This window comes from Hylobates moloch, unplaced genomic scaffold (assembly GCF_009828535.3).
Source record: "Hylobates moloch isolate HMO894 unplaced genomic scaffold, HMol_V3 SCAFFOLD_6, whole genome shotgun sequence".
Lineage (NCBI taxonomy): Eukaryota > Metazoa > Chordata > Mammalia > Primates > Hylobatidae > Hylobates > Hylobates moloch.
The window spans coordinates 17,038,900-17,056,125 of record NW_026652281.1 but is presented as its reverse complement, the minus strand read 5'-3'; the positions used below and the strand labels follow the sequence as shown (position 1 = coordinate 17,056,125).

Genomic DNA, 17,226 nt, shown 5'->3' with positions numbered 1-17,226 from the left:
CATTCATTATTTCAATCTGAAAGTAGTTATGAAATACCATATTAAAAACAATCAGGATTTATCAAGCCCACAAATACAAAATAAACTTCACAATGTTAACAAGTTTCTTCATCAAACAGTGACTTTCAATTAAACAGTTCAAATTCTAAATTCTCCTGATGATTGATGCAATAATAGCGCTTACGCCTCCTTTAGTTTGACTTGAATAAATGTTTAAACTTTTTGTTTACTGGTGCTCCATGAAGAGACCTCAGCAATCACATGTTTGTACCAAAGTCCTCTAGTTTCTCATGAGGAGATGGGGGCATAGACCTATTTCTTACTACAGGAATGGCTTGATGAATAAGACACACACACACGCAAACACAAACACATACACTCCATAAAAGCAAAACACAATTGCAATAATACCTTAATAGGTCACACCCATGGTCAAGTAAAAGCATCCAGCCATTTTTCAGTACATCACCACAAAGGTGGTAAGTGATATGGTGTCCTAATAATCACCTCTTATTGAGCTGCACTGACAAATGTACATTAACTCTCTAATATGCTCTGAATCTAACCAAAATATGGAGCACTGAAAGAGAATGGAGAACGTGATATAATCACAGGAGTAGCAATGAGAAAGAACTGTCTGCTACATTAGTAATGTGTGAGCCTAAAATGAAAAGTAGATTCTAGCGTGTCGTATCATCCTACCACCCACTATACAATCCCAGAACAAAAGACTAGATGGAAAGAAAATACATCAAGATGTCTCAGCAAAGGGAAACCCTTCAAATTAAAAACCCCAATCCATAATGCTGCCACGGAAATCCTTCTTTCCAGATGTTCTTTTACGAAGGGCTGGCTGGCTCCATGTCTGTGCAGACGCTATGCTGAAGAAAGAGAGGAAGACTAGCAGCTTATTTTGTCCCTGAGAATATAAAAAGCACCCTAAGCAACATAGAGAACAAGAAATAAAAAAAATTATGATGTAATCTACTAAGGAACTTGAGATCTAGTTAATAAGACAAAAAACATATAACCAACACTCATACAGGCACACTGTTATTTAAAAATACAGCAGCTTGCTGGGTGCAGAAGCTCATGTCTATGATCCCAGTGTTTTGGGAGGCTGCAGTGATTAGACTGAGTGAGTCCAGGAGTTGAGACCAGCCTGGGAAACATGGCAAGACACTGTCTCTACAAAAACTAAAAATACTTAGTCGAGTGTGGTGGCACATGCCTGTAGTCCTAGCTACTCAGGAGGCTAAGGCAGGTCGTTAGAGCCCAGGAGTTTCAGCTTATGGTGAACTATGATCACATAACTGCACTTCACAGCTTGGGCAACAGAGTGAGACCCTGTCTCAAAAGCAACAACAACAAAAATATACAGTAGCAAAAGGAAGGAGAACTCAAGGAGAAGGACTATAAGTTATTAACTAAAGTATGCAAACACCAACAAAGTTTTTTAAACCTTTGAAGAATGTCCAGATTCATATTTGGCTCAATCACATTTCCATAAAAATGAGCACAAATGAGATCTGATATTCTAGAGAATAAAGTTAAATAAAAACACACTTGGTGCTTGACCTTGGTGAAACCAAGATGCTTCATGTTTACTGGTCCTGGTTTAATTTTACCATTTAACTCTACATATGTACCAATATTAAAAATTCAATTCACAGGCTGGGCGTGGTGGCTCATGGCTGTAATTCCAGCACTTTGGGAGGCCAAGACCACACCATTGCACTCCAGCCCAGGCGAGAGTGCAAGACTCCACATCAAAAAAATTCAGTTCACTACATTTCAAAATGTTTACCGTTATATGCTATTTAAAATGAAACAACGAACATTATACAAAAAATACAGGCATTTAAAACATTCTTAAATAAACTGTTAATTCCATTTTTTGTTATCTCAGAATACTGCAGAATAATAGGGGCACACTTCATGCAAGTACTATCCCATGGGACCAATGAAAAGAAGTGCACTCTACGAACAGGAAATGTCAGGAAAGGCTTCTCTAAAGAGGTCATGGATGAACGGACTCTTAGGAGCTGAACATGACTTTGTCAGAAGAACATGATAGAAGCCCATTCTGGATAAAAGGAGCAAGTGGCAAGACTCAAAGTGACTCATCAAAGGGTAGAACTATATTAAGTAAAGAAGCCAATAAGAGCCTTCCAGGGAAAGAGAACAGGACCAAAGGTAGAGACCTCCAAACATAATGGGGCCAGAAAGCTGAAAAGGTAAACTGGAGCTAAATAAGAAAAGGATTTATATATCATATACTCTCAAGATTCTTAATTTTTCTTTTTATTTATTTTTTCTTTTTTTGTAGAGACAGGGTCTTGCTTTGTCGCACAGCTTGGTTTCAAACTCCTGGCTTCAGGTGATTCTTCCATCTTGGCCTCTCCAAGTGCTAGAATTAGGCATGAGCCACTGCATTTGGCCTCAAAACTTTTAAAAATCACATACAGCACTGGGGAAAAGAATGAGTTACATTTCTAACATACATAATGTATTTAAAAATTAATATATGTGTTACTGGCAAAATATTTTGTATTCATTATGAAATATACACAAAATCCCGAGAAACTGAAAAGGGTAAGATAACAGTATTTTCTTCCCATGTCCTGGAGATTGTTTTGGGCTAAACAAATGGTCTTGCTAACTACTATCAGACAGGCCTACAAGTGATTAATTCCAAAATCAGATTCATCATTTCTTGGCAGACATTCTCCATCTCAATTGATTGGCTTCTAGCTACTCATTATATACAGTAAAGCGACTCATCCAGTGTCTTGCATATACATTTTGTAACTACTTTTATCTTTTAAGATTGGACAAAGAAATTACTTGTTCAAAGTGAGTGATTCTGAGGATAAATTTTAATTGTCTGATCGTTCTAACTTCAAGCTAACTTGATTTAACTTTTCTTACCTTTATTCTCCCTTTGTTCTGATTCTTTAGCTTACTTGTTTATATTTACTTTAATATATTTACATATTTTGGTAGGCACTTTTTACATCCAGGTATGGAATAAATACTAATAGCATTTTGTAAGCAATAGGAACAAAGATTTCTTGAAGATTTACAATAACAACAACAGCAATAGGATGCTACTAACATTACTATTTTTCAGAGCACCAGACACTAGGCAGAGCCCTTTTTATATATTATCTCACTTAATACTTTTATAAATCTGTAAGTTATCTATCAAGACAGATATACAAAGGTCATACAACTTGCCCAAAGTTACACAGGACACTAAGTAAGCTGACAGAACAGGCACTCTTATTTTCTTTGGCAGGCAATATACTCTAAGGTTACAATTATGATGGTTGACATTTTCTAGGAGCATCCATTCTGATGAGAGAGATATTTAAATAAACAATTACACCGCAATATAGTATAATTGTAATTATACTCAGCATAATGAGTGCTTACAGGCACATAAACAAGATATTATGGGAGTGCAGATATCTGCTTAATCCTTCCCAAGAAAAAAATCAGAGTCCTCCATGACATGATGTGAAATCAGGTCTTAAGACTTTTGTTAAGAGGACAAAGAATAAAAGTACATTTTAAGTAAAAGGAATCATATATACAAGAGATGTACATAGACACATGGTTTCTTCAATGGTCAGCAAATTTGTTCAGTATGGCCAAAAAATAGGAAATACATAGAAAACAGGTAAAAGATAAAGTTGGAGAAGTGAACAAAGTCCAGATCTATGATGTCCAACTAGGGACATGTGGTTATTTACTTGTAAATTGTGCTCAATAGCTCAATACTATGGCTAGCTAGCTGCTATCAATTTCGATGGCACAGACATAAAATATTTCCATCATAACAGAAAATTCAATTAAACAAGACCGGTCTAAACTATGAAGGTCCTTATATGCTAGATTACTGGAATTTTTCTGTAACTGATGGTAGGCCATGAACAGATTTAAGAGTTTAAAACAAGTGACATTGTTAGAGCTTCACTTAGAACTGACAGAAGCAAAATAAATGGACTAGTTAGTGGCAAGGGTATAGGGGAGGATGTAGAAAGCAGGGCTAGCGATAGGGAAACAAGTTCAGAGAGAAGATAAAAAATTTTAAATCAAATAAACAAACTGATTAAGTAGGTATCTTCTGATAAAGAAATTAAACAATACTTTTCAGGTTTTCTAATTTTTCAAAATCTCTTAAAATGAAACAATACTGCTTTTACAGGGAAAGGTGGCTGGGAGAATTTAAGAGACGCTATTACAACAGTCCTATAAAGAAAAAAGTGAACACTAAAGATATGACATGGGCAAATTAAGTGAAAAGCACAAATTCTGAAACATGTGAAAGGAAGAATCTATAGATATTATTGAGTGATTAGACTGTGAATACACACACGTTCTAAAAATTTCAACAACCACCCCCTAAGACAGGCAAACCTGGTATTACAATACCCTCATTTTTAGAGGTGAAGCACCAAAGATTTAGATGAACTGTCCTCATCATTCAGTTAGTGAAGCAAGAATTCAAGATAGATGGCTCATCTAAACACTGGACTTTTTATACTTGGCTTGATTACCCATCCTCCTCACTAAATATTGCTCTTGATCACCTTTCTGCTATCTAAATACCAAAGTCATCTGCCTCAAAGATCAAAGCTCTGAAATTTCTGAGACTATATGAAGACAATTAAATTTGTTGCAAACTCTAAAAATATTTGAATATTTTACAAAAGAATATGAATATACAACTGACTAATAAGTATATGAAAAGAGGCTCAACACTGTAAGTCATCAGGGATACGTAAATTAAAATCAAAATGAGATACCACTACATAACTATTAAAAATTTTACAAATAATAATAATAAAATCTGACAATACCAAGTGTTGGTGAGGATGTGGAAACTGTCATTTTCAAAGAACACAAATTATGTAAAATGCAACAGCCACACTAAATAACAATTTTGGTAGTTTCTTACAAAGTTAAGCATACATTTGCCATATGACCAGTCACCCACTCCTGCATATTAACCTAAGAGAAATGGAAGTATATGTATCAACAAAGATTTGTACATAAATGTTTATAGTAGCTTTATTTGCAATTCCCCAAAAATGGAACAATCCAAATATTCATAAACAGGAAAAAAGAGAAACAAATGGTGGTACATTCATATAATGAAATAATACCCACAAGAGAGGGGAAAAAATACAATTGATGCACACGACAGGGAAAGGTCTCAAAATCATTATAATGAGTGAAAGAAGCTCACCCTCCAAAAAATCCACAATATATGATACCATTTACATAAAATTCTAGAAACTGAAACTAATCCACAGTGACAGAAAGCAGATAAATGGTTGCTTGAGGATGGGGATTTAGAAAAGATGAATTACAAAGGGAGACGACAAAACTTTAGGGTGACGGAAGTAATCATAATCTTGAATATGGTGATGGTTTCAAAGGTTTATTATACATACGTCAAAACTGATTAAAATCAAATTTTCATTAAAAAAATTTTTTTTTTTTTTTTTTTTAGATGGAATCTCACTGTGTAGCCCAGGCTGGAGTGCAGCGGCATGACCTCCACCTTCTGGGTTCAAGTGATTCTCCTGCCTCAGCCTCCCGAGTAGCTGGGATTACAGGCAAGCGCCATCATGTCTGGCTAATTTTTGAATTTTCAGTAGAGACGGGGTTTCACCATGTTAGCCAGGATGGTCTTGAACTCCTGACCTCAAGTGATCCACTTGCCTCAGCCCCCAAAGTGCTGGGATTTCAGGCATGAGCCACCACGACTGGCCTAAACTGTGCACTTTAAATATGAGTAGTGCATTAACTTTAATAATATCTCAATAAAGTGATAAGAAATTGTACCAAAAAAATTGTTGCAAACTCAGAGCAATACTCAACAGAGCTTCTAAAACGTTACTACCATTAGAGAAGTGCTCATTCCACATTAAAAAAGTCACATTAAGATTAGGGTTCATGTTTATACAAAGCAATGTACAACAAAACTATAAAAATATTTCATATGAATAAATCATCTTTTTCAGTCATTCTAAGAATTTAGATAGAAAATAACTAAAATGGAGGCAAAATCTTTAATACAAACCCTTGTACAAGTTGGGTATTAAAGAATAATTATGATAAACAACAGTAACAACTTTATTTTACCCTTCAGCACTCTAGAAAGAAAAAGTAGATGATGGTTTACACATTAAGGGAAAAAAAAAAAAAAACTCAAATTTACACTGCTGTGTAAAAGAAGAAATGATTCCTCCTGATCTTTTTCTCTCTGAATTGCTGACAACAGAACAAAAGACATAGAGAACCCTATAAAGGCCATTAAACCAATTCTCTACTTGCTGCTCTCATAAACATGATTAAGATTTTTGCTACACAGCATCCTTACCTAGACCAACTGCCAATATTGTAGGACACTGGCCAGATGCACAGGTGTTACATAATTGGTAGCATTAATTAAAAATAAATGAAACCTTCAACACCATATTTTCTAAGTTAACTGAAATACATCCTTTTTAGGAAAAAAATAATTCCATTAATTCAAGAAACAGCATACGTACATAACATGACCAAAAAGCTTCTCTAACCCGGTCTCATGGTTAATAAATCAGTTTTGTCTAACATGAATCAATTTCTCCTTTTCATGATTTGTCAAACGCTTGACAGTACTTAGGATCACCATCTAACACTAGGTATGCATGCAAAAATGCCACTAAGCGTTATGAAACAAACAGAATCCCTAAGGAGTATGCCTATTGCTCTTTCTGATCCCAGGAAATCAGTATCTCTAGAAGACAACAATTCTCAGTACAGAGGAGGGCTAAAAGCAAATGAGTCATGAGCATGATCCACAGCTAAGAGAGAAAATATGAAATCTGTCTAGGATTCATGGCAGGACACCAAAAAAATCTGGGAAAAGAAGATACTAAAGTTGAGACTAGAATGAGCAAGCAATCAAAACACACTCTAGCTCATACAAGGAAAACTAAATATTACAACTAAAGATTCTTTCATTTATTAATTCTACCTCTTGACATTTTTTCTATAGGAATGAAAATGTGGGCATACGTTGTACTTGGCACCTTAATTTTTTAAAAATAAGGAAAAGGCCGGGTGCTGTGGCTCATGCCTGTAATCCCAGCACTGTGGGAGGCTGAGGCGGGCAGATCACAAGGCAGGAGATCGAGACCATCCTGGCTAACATGGTGAAAACCCGTCTCTACTAAAAATACAAACAATTAGCTGGGCGTGGTGGCGGGCACCTGTAGTCCCAGCTACTAGGGAGGCTGAGGCAGGAGAAGCGCTTGAACCCAGGAGGCAGAGGTTGTAGTGAGCCAAGATCCCGCCACTGCACTCCAGCCTGGGCAACACAGCAAGACTCCATCTCAAAAAAATAAATAAATAAAGAAAGAAAGAAAGAAAGAAAGAAAGAAGAACTGGAAACAATGTAACTTATCAAATATCAAGAACTGAATAAATTATAGCATATTATTATAATGGAGTAATGTGCAGTCATTAGGAATAATGGAAAAAACATTTAATAACATTCAAAGATGTTTAGTTTATATATTTGTTTTTAAAAGTTACAAAAATTTATATTTAAGTTTTTAATTGTTAGCAAAAACCTTACAGATTTATCTCTATGTTGAAAAGCTTTATCCAAGAATATGCAAAATGTCATCAAATAGTTATATAACTGTGTAATGGGAACAATTTGTTTCTAATTTTTCAAAAAAAGACATATTATTATTATTTTATTTATTTATTTATTTTTTTGAGACGGAGTCTCGCTCTGTCGCCCAGGCTGGAGTGCAGTGGCGCGATCTCGGCTCACTGCAAGCTCTGCCTCCTGGGTTCACGCCATTGTCCTGCCTCAGCCTCTCCGAGTAGCTGGGACTACAGGTGCCCGCCACCATGCCCGGCTAATTTTTTTTTTTTTTTGTATTTTTAGTAGAGACGGGGTTTCACCGTGGTCTCGATCTCCCGACCTCGTGATCCGCCCGCCTCGGCCACCCAAAGTGCTGGGATTACAAGCGTGAGCCACCACACCCAGCCACATATTACTTATATAGTAAAGCAAAATATGTCACCTCAATTGGTGATGAGAAATTTACTATACAAAGAGAAAGAAATTGTTAAATAGTAAGAACAGGAAATCTTGTGTGGCTCTGGATATGATAAATTTTAGGACTATTTCATATTCTTGTATTGAATCAATGCAATTAGGCAAATGCGACAAATATCAGAGCTGCCTTAATTCTAACACTTATTCCAGTACAAACAACTCTCGAAATAATCTTTCTTATTCCTAACGCCTAACATGAAATGAATAAATATCTGTTTATGACACCCGAAAGAACTAAACACATCCTTGGGAATTTCACTATATTTAACCATCCTTTTTATTATTATTTTTAACAAATGCAAACAAGAGGAAATGTTCTGTACTAATTGTTTTAATATTCTAGAAATCGTGAGTACTTTGGAAACTGGTAACTATGAAACCTCTCCCCCCAAAAATACACGATTTTTTTAGATTACCCTTATTTCTTCATTTAACTACTTTTCAGTCTAAAAACAAGCTATTCACAAGTACAAAATTAAAGACTTTTGAAGACACAGCTTAGTTTTTTTTTTTTTTTTTGCAACATAGTTTTGCTCTTGTCGCCCAGGCTGGAGTGCAGTGGCGTGACATTGGCTCACTACAACCTCTGCCTCCCGGGTTGAAGCAATTCTCCTGCCTCGGCCTCCCAATTAGCTGTGACTACAGGCATGCACTACCACACCCGGCTAATTTGTGTATTTTTAGTAGAGATGGGGGTTTCACCATATTGGCCAGGCTGGTCTTGAACTCCTGACCTTGTGATCCGCCCGCCTAGGCCTCCCAAAGTGCTGATATTACAGGCATGACCCACTGTACCCGGCCTAATAACTTTTTTCACTATTTAAACAACAACAAAAAAGCAAAAACAGAACTCCCACTGGTAAGAGCATTCCTAACCAATTCAACCAAACAGACACATTTAAAAAGATTATATATTTACCTGCCCCAAACTTTTACATACAGAGCCCAGCGTGTTGATATTACCAAAGACACATGTAAATTAAAGATACTATATATGAAAATTAAGGAAGATTCATGAACTGTTCCTAAATATACTTACAGAAAGATAGCTGTTAACCTCCACATCATCAGTAATGGTTTGGCGCTCTCCTTTATAGTTGATTTTCCGAAATCTTCTTCGGGATTGTCTGGCAGGAATTTCTCTTTGTAGAATATTATCTTCATTATCTTTGGCATTCTCTACCTGAAACACATGTTCATATTCCTGATTAAATATCAAATTTTTCCATATTATTGACAGTCTATGGAGTCTTAACAGGCTCATAAGGAAGCTTCATTTACTTCTTACAAGAAACTGCCTCAAGAAAACAGTCTGTATAGCACAACGCTCATGAGTTAAAGATTAAAGGTGATGTTATTATAAAGATCTGGAGACCACAGTTCCCGTCCAGGAAACAGTCTCTCTTGTGCACATAAACATACATCCTCTAAGTAAAGTCACTTACCAGAAATGAAGGCTGTTAACTACACCTACACATTCAATAATTACAACTTCAGAGTTCCTCTAATTACAAACTGCCTGATTATACACATATTTTACTTAGCAAACAATCCTGGTTATGGTTTTAGTTAATTGTTAAGAAGTAAAACAAGAAAACTTTATGCAGTATTCTTTAATTTTCAACTTAATGCATGACAACAGTCACAAGTAAGGCTGGCATCTTCTAAGTAAGAAAATAAAATGGAAAATTAACATTTGTTAGGAGTTTAAAATAGGCCAGCATGCATATATATTAAGTACTTAGTTCACACAACAGCCCTGTAAGCAGGTATTACTATCTCTACTTTGTAGACAAAGAAAAACCCAAAGATATTAGTGACATTCCAGTCGCACAACAGTGATACTTATTAAAGGTGAGTTGGCAACCTGGCAACAGAGCAAGACCCCATTTCTACAGGGGAAAAAAAAATAAGCCAGGCACGGTGGTGTGCACCTGTAATACCAGCTACTTAGGCAGCTGAGGTGGGAGGATCAACTGAGCCCAGGAGTTCAAAGCCGCTGTTAGCTACGACTGCACAACTGCACTCCAGCCTGGGTGACAGGACAAAAACCCTGTCTCAAAAAACTTAAAAAAAAATTTTTTTTTTAAAGGTGAGGAGGAATATAGACCTATCTAGCTCAACAGCTTATGCCATTGATACAAGACTGCACTGCCTGTCCAATCACAGACCATAATTTTTTAAATTAACTATTTTTATAAAGGTATATTGATATGCTCTAAAAATCTACCTTTATAACTAAGCTCACATCTAATAAATAATAAATGGTGGTTTTAATTTTCCCCCATAACTACTCTTTCTGCTAATGTCAGAGCTCTTGATATTACCAAAAATTTCCTAGGCACCCATCCAAACACAGTGGTGCCCCCTTATCTGAGGGGGATACATTCCAAGATCCCCACTAGATGCCTGAAACTGCAGACAGTACCAAATTCTATATATGCCATGTATTTTTCTGTATTTACATACCTATGATAAAGTTTAATTTATAAATTAGGCACGGAAGAGATTAATAATAAAATATAATAATATACTACAATAAAAGTTATGTGGGGGTGAGGGGGCACAGTGGCGAGTTCCTGTAGTCCCTGCTACCAGGGAAGCTGGGCGAGAGGATCACTTGAGCCCAGGAGTTAACGTCCAGCCTGAGCAACACAGCAAGACCCTGTCCCTTAAAAAAAAAAAAAAAAAAAGTTACGTGAATATGGTCTCTCTTTTTTTAACTTTTATTTTAAGTTCAGCAGTAGAAGCACAGGTTTATTACGCAGGTAAACTTGTGTCATGAGGTTTGTTATACAGATTATTTCAGCACTCAGGTATTAAGCCTAGTGCCTGTGAGTTATTTTTCCTGATCCTCTCCCTCCTCCCAGCCTCCACCAAAAGGCCCCAGTGTGTGTTGTTCCCCTCTATGTGTCCATGTGTTCTCATCATTTAGCTCCTCTCTCTTTCAACAGTACGACAGTCCTAAAAATGTGGAAAGTGAAACTGCAGATATGGGGGTGTGGGAGACTACTGTATCATATCAACATTCTCAGCACCCCTGCTTGTCTTCCAAATCTTCGGTTCAATTCTCTCTCAGATCGTCAATTCTCTATAAATCCCTCCCATAATGCTCTTTCATTCCCATTACCACCTCCCCTTAATTTAAGTCTTAATCACCTCAGTCCCAAACCACAGCAATAGGTGATCCTGCTGCTTTAGGCATATTCCTCTCCAATTCTATCCTGCATGGTCAAACAAATCACCTAGCTAATGACCATTACTCAGGTTTCCTGTTCAAAATGCCACAACGGACCTCTAATGTTTACACCAAATAAATTTTAAACTCTTACATTTGATATTCAAAGCCATTATAAACTCCATCCCCAAAATACTTTTATCACCTTATCTTACACGTACAATCCTGGAAAAGCTGCTCCCTTATTTGCTTTCCCACAAGAATTCTAATTAGATATACAAAATTTCCTAATGATTTCTAAGAGTTGATGTCTAATCTGTTTTGTTCAGGTGTGAATTCAAGAATAAGTAGCAGCCAACTCAATGTGACTATTCATGTGCCCCTATATATAACTTAAAATCTGCCAAGTAACTTATTTCTTCAATTTGTGTTATCATACCCATTCTGTCTTCACGTGCTATCATTTAGCCACTACCTATCTCAATGGCCATCTCTTCCATAATTACAAAAGACATTCCTCTCCTTAGACATCAATTGGCTTATTGTACATACACACCTAGACTTCTCAGAAATGGGACATGTTCTCTACTGCCTTCAGACCTTTACATATGCAGCTGTCACTTCTGGCTAAAAGCCCATTCCCTCTTTGCCAACATATTGGCCTCCTACCTTCATCTTACGACCTAGCTCAACCAATCCCTTTACTCCAGAAAGATATTACCCCTTCTATAGCACTAAGCATACCAACCTCAGTAATAAGATAACAAGTTCTCTAAGGCAGGAACTGTATTATGTAATATTATATTCATCTTTGTTCACCTAATATTCAAGACATTTGCCAAAATGGGTGTTTGTTTAAATTTTCCCTTTTGCCTCAAATACATTAGGTCCTTGGAATTATGTATAAGGTCCTCAAAAGGTATACACAAGGCCATATACCAGAACTGTAGCTTATCTCATTTAAGGTTCACAATAACCCTATTGCGAACATAGCTACTTTTCCTATTGTAATAGATGGTACAGAGTCTCATAAAAGTTAATTCACAGGCTGGGCAGGGTGGCTCACGCCTGTAATCCCAGCACTTTGGGAGGCTGAGGTGGGTGAATCATGAGGTCAGGAGTTCAAGACCAGCCTGGCCAAGATGGCAAAACCCCATCTCTACTAAAAACTACAAAATTTAGCCAGGCGCGGTGGCAGGCACTGTAATCCTAGCTACTCGGGAGGCTGACGCAGGAGAACTACTTCAAACCGGGCGGCAGAGGTTGCAGTGAGCAGAGATTGTGTCACTGCACTCTAGCCTGGGCAACAAGAGTGAGACTCCGTCTCAAAAAAAGAAAAAAAAAAAGTTAATTCACACAAGTAGGTGAATTAGGACTTAAAACCCAAGTGTGAGTAAAAAGTTCAACTTCATATTGCTCTATCCCAAAAGATAAAACAGATTATCTACTTCAGGCAAAAGTCCAATATTATATGATTCTTAGGTCTTTTAATATCTACCAGTTATTGAGCAATGCAGAGATTTAAACGATAAAGGCTTTACAGAGTAAAAATGGAAGTCAAATAAATTTAGGAAAAGGCTTTCTACGTTTCAAAATCTTGGGAAAAGTATCAAATGCAAAGAAAAATCTAATCATGACTTTTATTCCAGGAATATAAAGACTTAAATGCCCTTAACAAAGTTCCCACTGAATATAACTGAATTGTGGTATTTAAAATATTAAAGCCTGAATTAAAAACAATGTAAGATTTTAAAAAAATAAAACCACAAACACAACTGAAATGGCACAAAAGGTACAGAATCCAAAGGCCAAGAACGATGTGAAAGCAAGAATACTTGAACTTGGGAAACCAGTAAAGCCCTGGATCTACCAGACAGTTTCTGTCAAACCCTAAAGAAAAGATTTTTCACTCTGATGTTTGTAGGGAATGAGATAGACAAGAGATGAAACAAGAGACTCTACCAAAGTTGAGGAATCTAATAGAAACCTACTCATAAAGCTCATCCCAAACAGCTACACCCCCATTGCAAGGGTAAGCAAGATACAAGCAGAAGGGGACAGGAAGAAAACTTGCCTGGCACTGGGAAAAGAAGAGGAGGGGAAGCAACTAAGCAAAACTTGCCTTCCCCTGAGAATTCAAAACTACAAGCCATCCCTCATCCAGATCTGTAGTTTGAATTCATAATACCTCAAGCATGCAAGCAAATTGAAAGACATTCAGCACTATTAATATACAATAGTAGAAATAACAAATGCAAAACTTTCTTACAAAAATGCAACTTCCTTTTTTGTTTTGTTTTGTTTTGTTTTTTGAGATGGCATTTTGCTCATGTCACCCAGGCTGGAGAGCAATGGCGCAATCTTGGCCCACTGCAGCCTCCACCTCCCAGGTTCAAGCGATTCTCCTGCCTCATCCTCCCAAGTAGCTGAGATTACAGGCAAGCACCACCATGCCCGGCTACTTTTTGTATTTTTAGTAGAGATGGGGTTTCACCATGTTGGCCAGGCTGATCTCAAACCAATGACCTCAGGTGATCTACCTGCCTCAGCCTCTCAAAGTGCTGAGATACAGGTGTGAGCCACTGCACCAGGCCAACAAAAATGCAACTTTAACATAAACCTCAAAGTATTACTGTACCTAAAGTTCCAAGACATATGAACTCACAGACAAACATAAAAAAATCCCAACTACATCAAAATCATGTAAGAAGCAAGACATAATTAAAAATAATGAGCCCCCCCAAAAGCAGAATGACACTTGCAAATACTCCAATATACCGAAAGTATTAAGAGAATAGAAAGCCAAAATTTAAAAACTTTCAAACAAAAGAAAACTTGAAAATGAGCCAGAGATGATAAACAGCAACCAAGCAGGTGAGGCTTGACCAGGACAAGAAAGCCCTAAGTGCTCTCCTCCTCACTGCCAGGCTAGCAAGCAGTGAGGAACAACCAATAGCAATCTACATTTGGAGGAGAGATGAGAAGATGAAGAGACCCTGCTGAAGCACAAGAGCACAGAGAAGGCCTAAAACTGAGTGGAGCAGGAACACTGACAGAAAAATCTTCCAGCAAACTCAAGGACAAAGTAACACTAAACAAATTTGAAACCACTGGTGCACCGTAATAGCAAGAGAATCCAAACCTAGCTCAATTCCAGTAGAAATGTGTTCATCTCTAGGCTTAAAAGCTATAGCCCTATACCCAATGCCTAACATTAAATCCAAAATTATAACTCACATAAAAAAGGAAAGGTAAAACAAAACAAAACAAAAAACAAAAACCAAGAGACAAAGCAATCAACAGTCTACAAAAATTAGAGTAGATCCAGATGCTAGAACTACCAGACAGAGAACTTCAATCAACTATGATTAAATATGTTATAGGTTCACTGGAAAAGGTATAGACAACACACATAGACTGATAATTTTAGCAGACAAAGGAAAAATATAAAATAAAAATGAAAATGTTAGAAACGAAAGACATAGTAATAGACATGAGGAATGTCTTTGATATGCTCATTGGCAGACTCAACACAACTGAGTTAAGATCAAGGAAATTAAACATAGGACAATAAAATTACCAAAGAGAAAGAGGAAAAGAGTTAAATAAGAAAAATGAAGGAATTGAACGGCATATTAAGATGCAACTAAAAAGGGAGTTAGCAAACTGGGAAGATAAATCCAGAAGATTTACTCAACATACAGCACAAAGTCATCAAGAAGAGGTGAAAAATAAGAAAGCTAAGAGGAAAGGTTGAAAAAAAAATTTCAAGATGATAGAACAAGACAATATTTAAGGAAAAAAAGAATTTTTGATGCCCAAAGCAGTCCAAAAAATCCAAAACAGGATAATGAAAAACTACGATACCAAATTACGGAGAAAATATAAACAGAAGACTTTTAATGCAGCCAGAAAGAAAAAAGAGATCAGGAAGGCAATTAGATTAATGTCTGACTCCTCAAAATACAATGAATGTAAAAAAATAGAATGTATTAATTGTGTTAATAAAAAATAATTCTCCTCCTAAAATTGTATCAATGGCAAAAACAATCCTCCAAGAATGAAGAAAAATAAAGTTATTTTCAGACAAAAAAGAAAAAAAATACCTGAGATACTTAACAACAAAAGATCTTCAGGAAAGAATTTTTAACGGGTGTACTTTAAACATAACACAAGTGTTACCATTAGGACGCTCTCATATACAAGAAAGAACTAAAAGCAAAAAATATTAAATACGTGGTTAAACAGGAATAAATAATGACTGCATAAAACAGTAAGGCAAAATTTACAGAATACATAAAGCTAAAATACTGGACAATAGGAATTACATTTGGATACTAACATTAAACTCTTATCAGTTTAGCTACTTATTAGCCTCAGGTGTTTTTAAGTAGGTTTTTTTTTTTAGACATAATCTCACTCTGTCGCCCAGGCTGGAGTGCAGTGGCACAATCTTGGTTCGCTGCAACCTCCACCTCCCGGGTTCAAGTGATTCTCCAGCCTCAGCCTCCCACGTAGCTGGGATTACAGGAGCCTACCACACCTGGCTAATTTTTGTATTTTCAATAGAGATGGGGTTTCACCATGTTGGCCAGGCTGGTCTCGCACTCCTGATCTCAGATGATCCACCCGCCTTGGCCTCCCAAAGTGCTGGGATTACAGGAGGGAGCCACTGTGCCTGGCCTAAGTAGGAATTTAAAAATAGTCAGAATTAGCACTAAAAGAAGAGACCAAACACCATTTCTACAAGAGTATGGTGGGGAGGAGAGGAAGGAAAAAAGAACTTAAAATAAAGGAGGACAAAAAAAACACAAAAAACAAAAAGAGGGGAAAAAACAAGAACAAATACAAAGCACATAATGTGGTGAAAGTAAATTCAAACCTATCAGCAAACACAATGAATACAAATAGAAAAGTCTTTCCAGGTAAAAAAGAACCTCATGTCAAATATAGAAAAAGAAGAAACAGACCCCAAGTATTAAGGTTCACAGAATCCTGATATTTTTGAGAGAAGCTCAATAATTTTAAATATTTCTCTGCTTCCTAGTGAAGGAAATCCCAATCTAATAAATTTCTTGGTGTCCACACCTGCTACAAATCATTAACTTAATGAAGGTTTGTTATCCTTTTAGTGGGGAAATGGTACCTACTCATTATCATCATAATCTGAGCTCTATAACCACTAGGAATGGTTTAACTACTTGGATATTGCTGCTTCTAAGCTTTTGCAACGAACAACCCTAGGAAACACATTTTTTTTTCTTAAGGTGAAATAATTTGGTAAATACTTTTAAGAGAAAAAAATAGTCATGTGTCAATGCTGACATTTCCTATTGACGTTTTAGACTGGAGTTTTTCTTAACATCTTTAATTTTACACAACTCTTATGCTAAAGTAAAAATCTTGATTACTAATGACATTTATTTATGCATCTATTAGTTATATTAACTATAATCGTAATTATAAATTTCAATTATTTCCAATTAAATGTATCAGAATTTTTCACAATATACACATAAATATTACCTATACATATATAACTGCTTTAAATTAACAAAATCAACATTACCACTAACATCCTGGTTACATCACCTTGGATAGTAATATTTATATATAGTATAGATTTATATATATGTGTTATGTTAATTATAATTAGTTACATATAACGTGCATCTATATACACACATATACAGCCATGTGTCACTTAACGATAAGGATACATTCTGAGAAATTAGTTGTTGGGCAATTTCGTCATTGTGTGAACATCATAGAGTGCACTTACACATAGACAGTACAGCCTACTACTTATCTAGGCTATATAGCATGGCCTATTGGTCCTAAGCTACCAACCTGTAAAGCATGTTACTGTACTGAACACCGTAGGCAATTATAACACAATGTTAAGTATCTGTGT

At 36.3% G+C, this 17,226-nt stretch overlaps 1 protein-coding gene across 5 annotated transcripts in view; it reads right to left on the bottom strand.

The window, feature by feature from the left end:
- The window catches only part of RAPGEF6 (Rap guanine nucleotide exchange factor 6), a 213,515-nt gene that overhangs the window by 115,900 nt on the left and 80,389 nt on the right, over nucleotides 1–17,226 (bottom strand). For all 5 annotated transcript variants that reach the window (XM_032156511.2, XM_032156508.2, XM_032156512.2 and 2 more), the window contains one exon: nucleotides 9,174–9,317. In XM_032156511.2, the coding sequence (XP_032012402.1) occupies nucleotides 9,174–9,317 (144 nt within the window). The remainder of the gene's footprint in view (nucleotides 1–9,173; nucleotides 9,318–17,226) is intronic.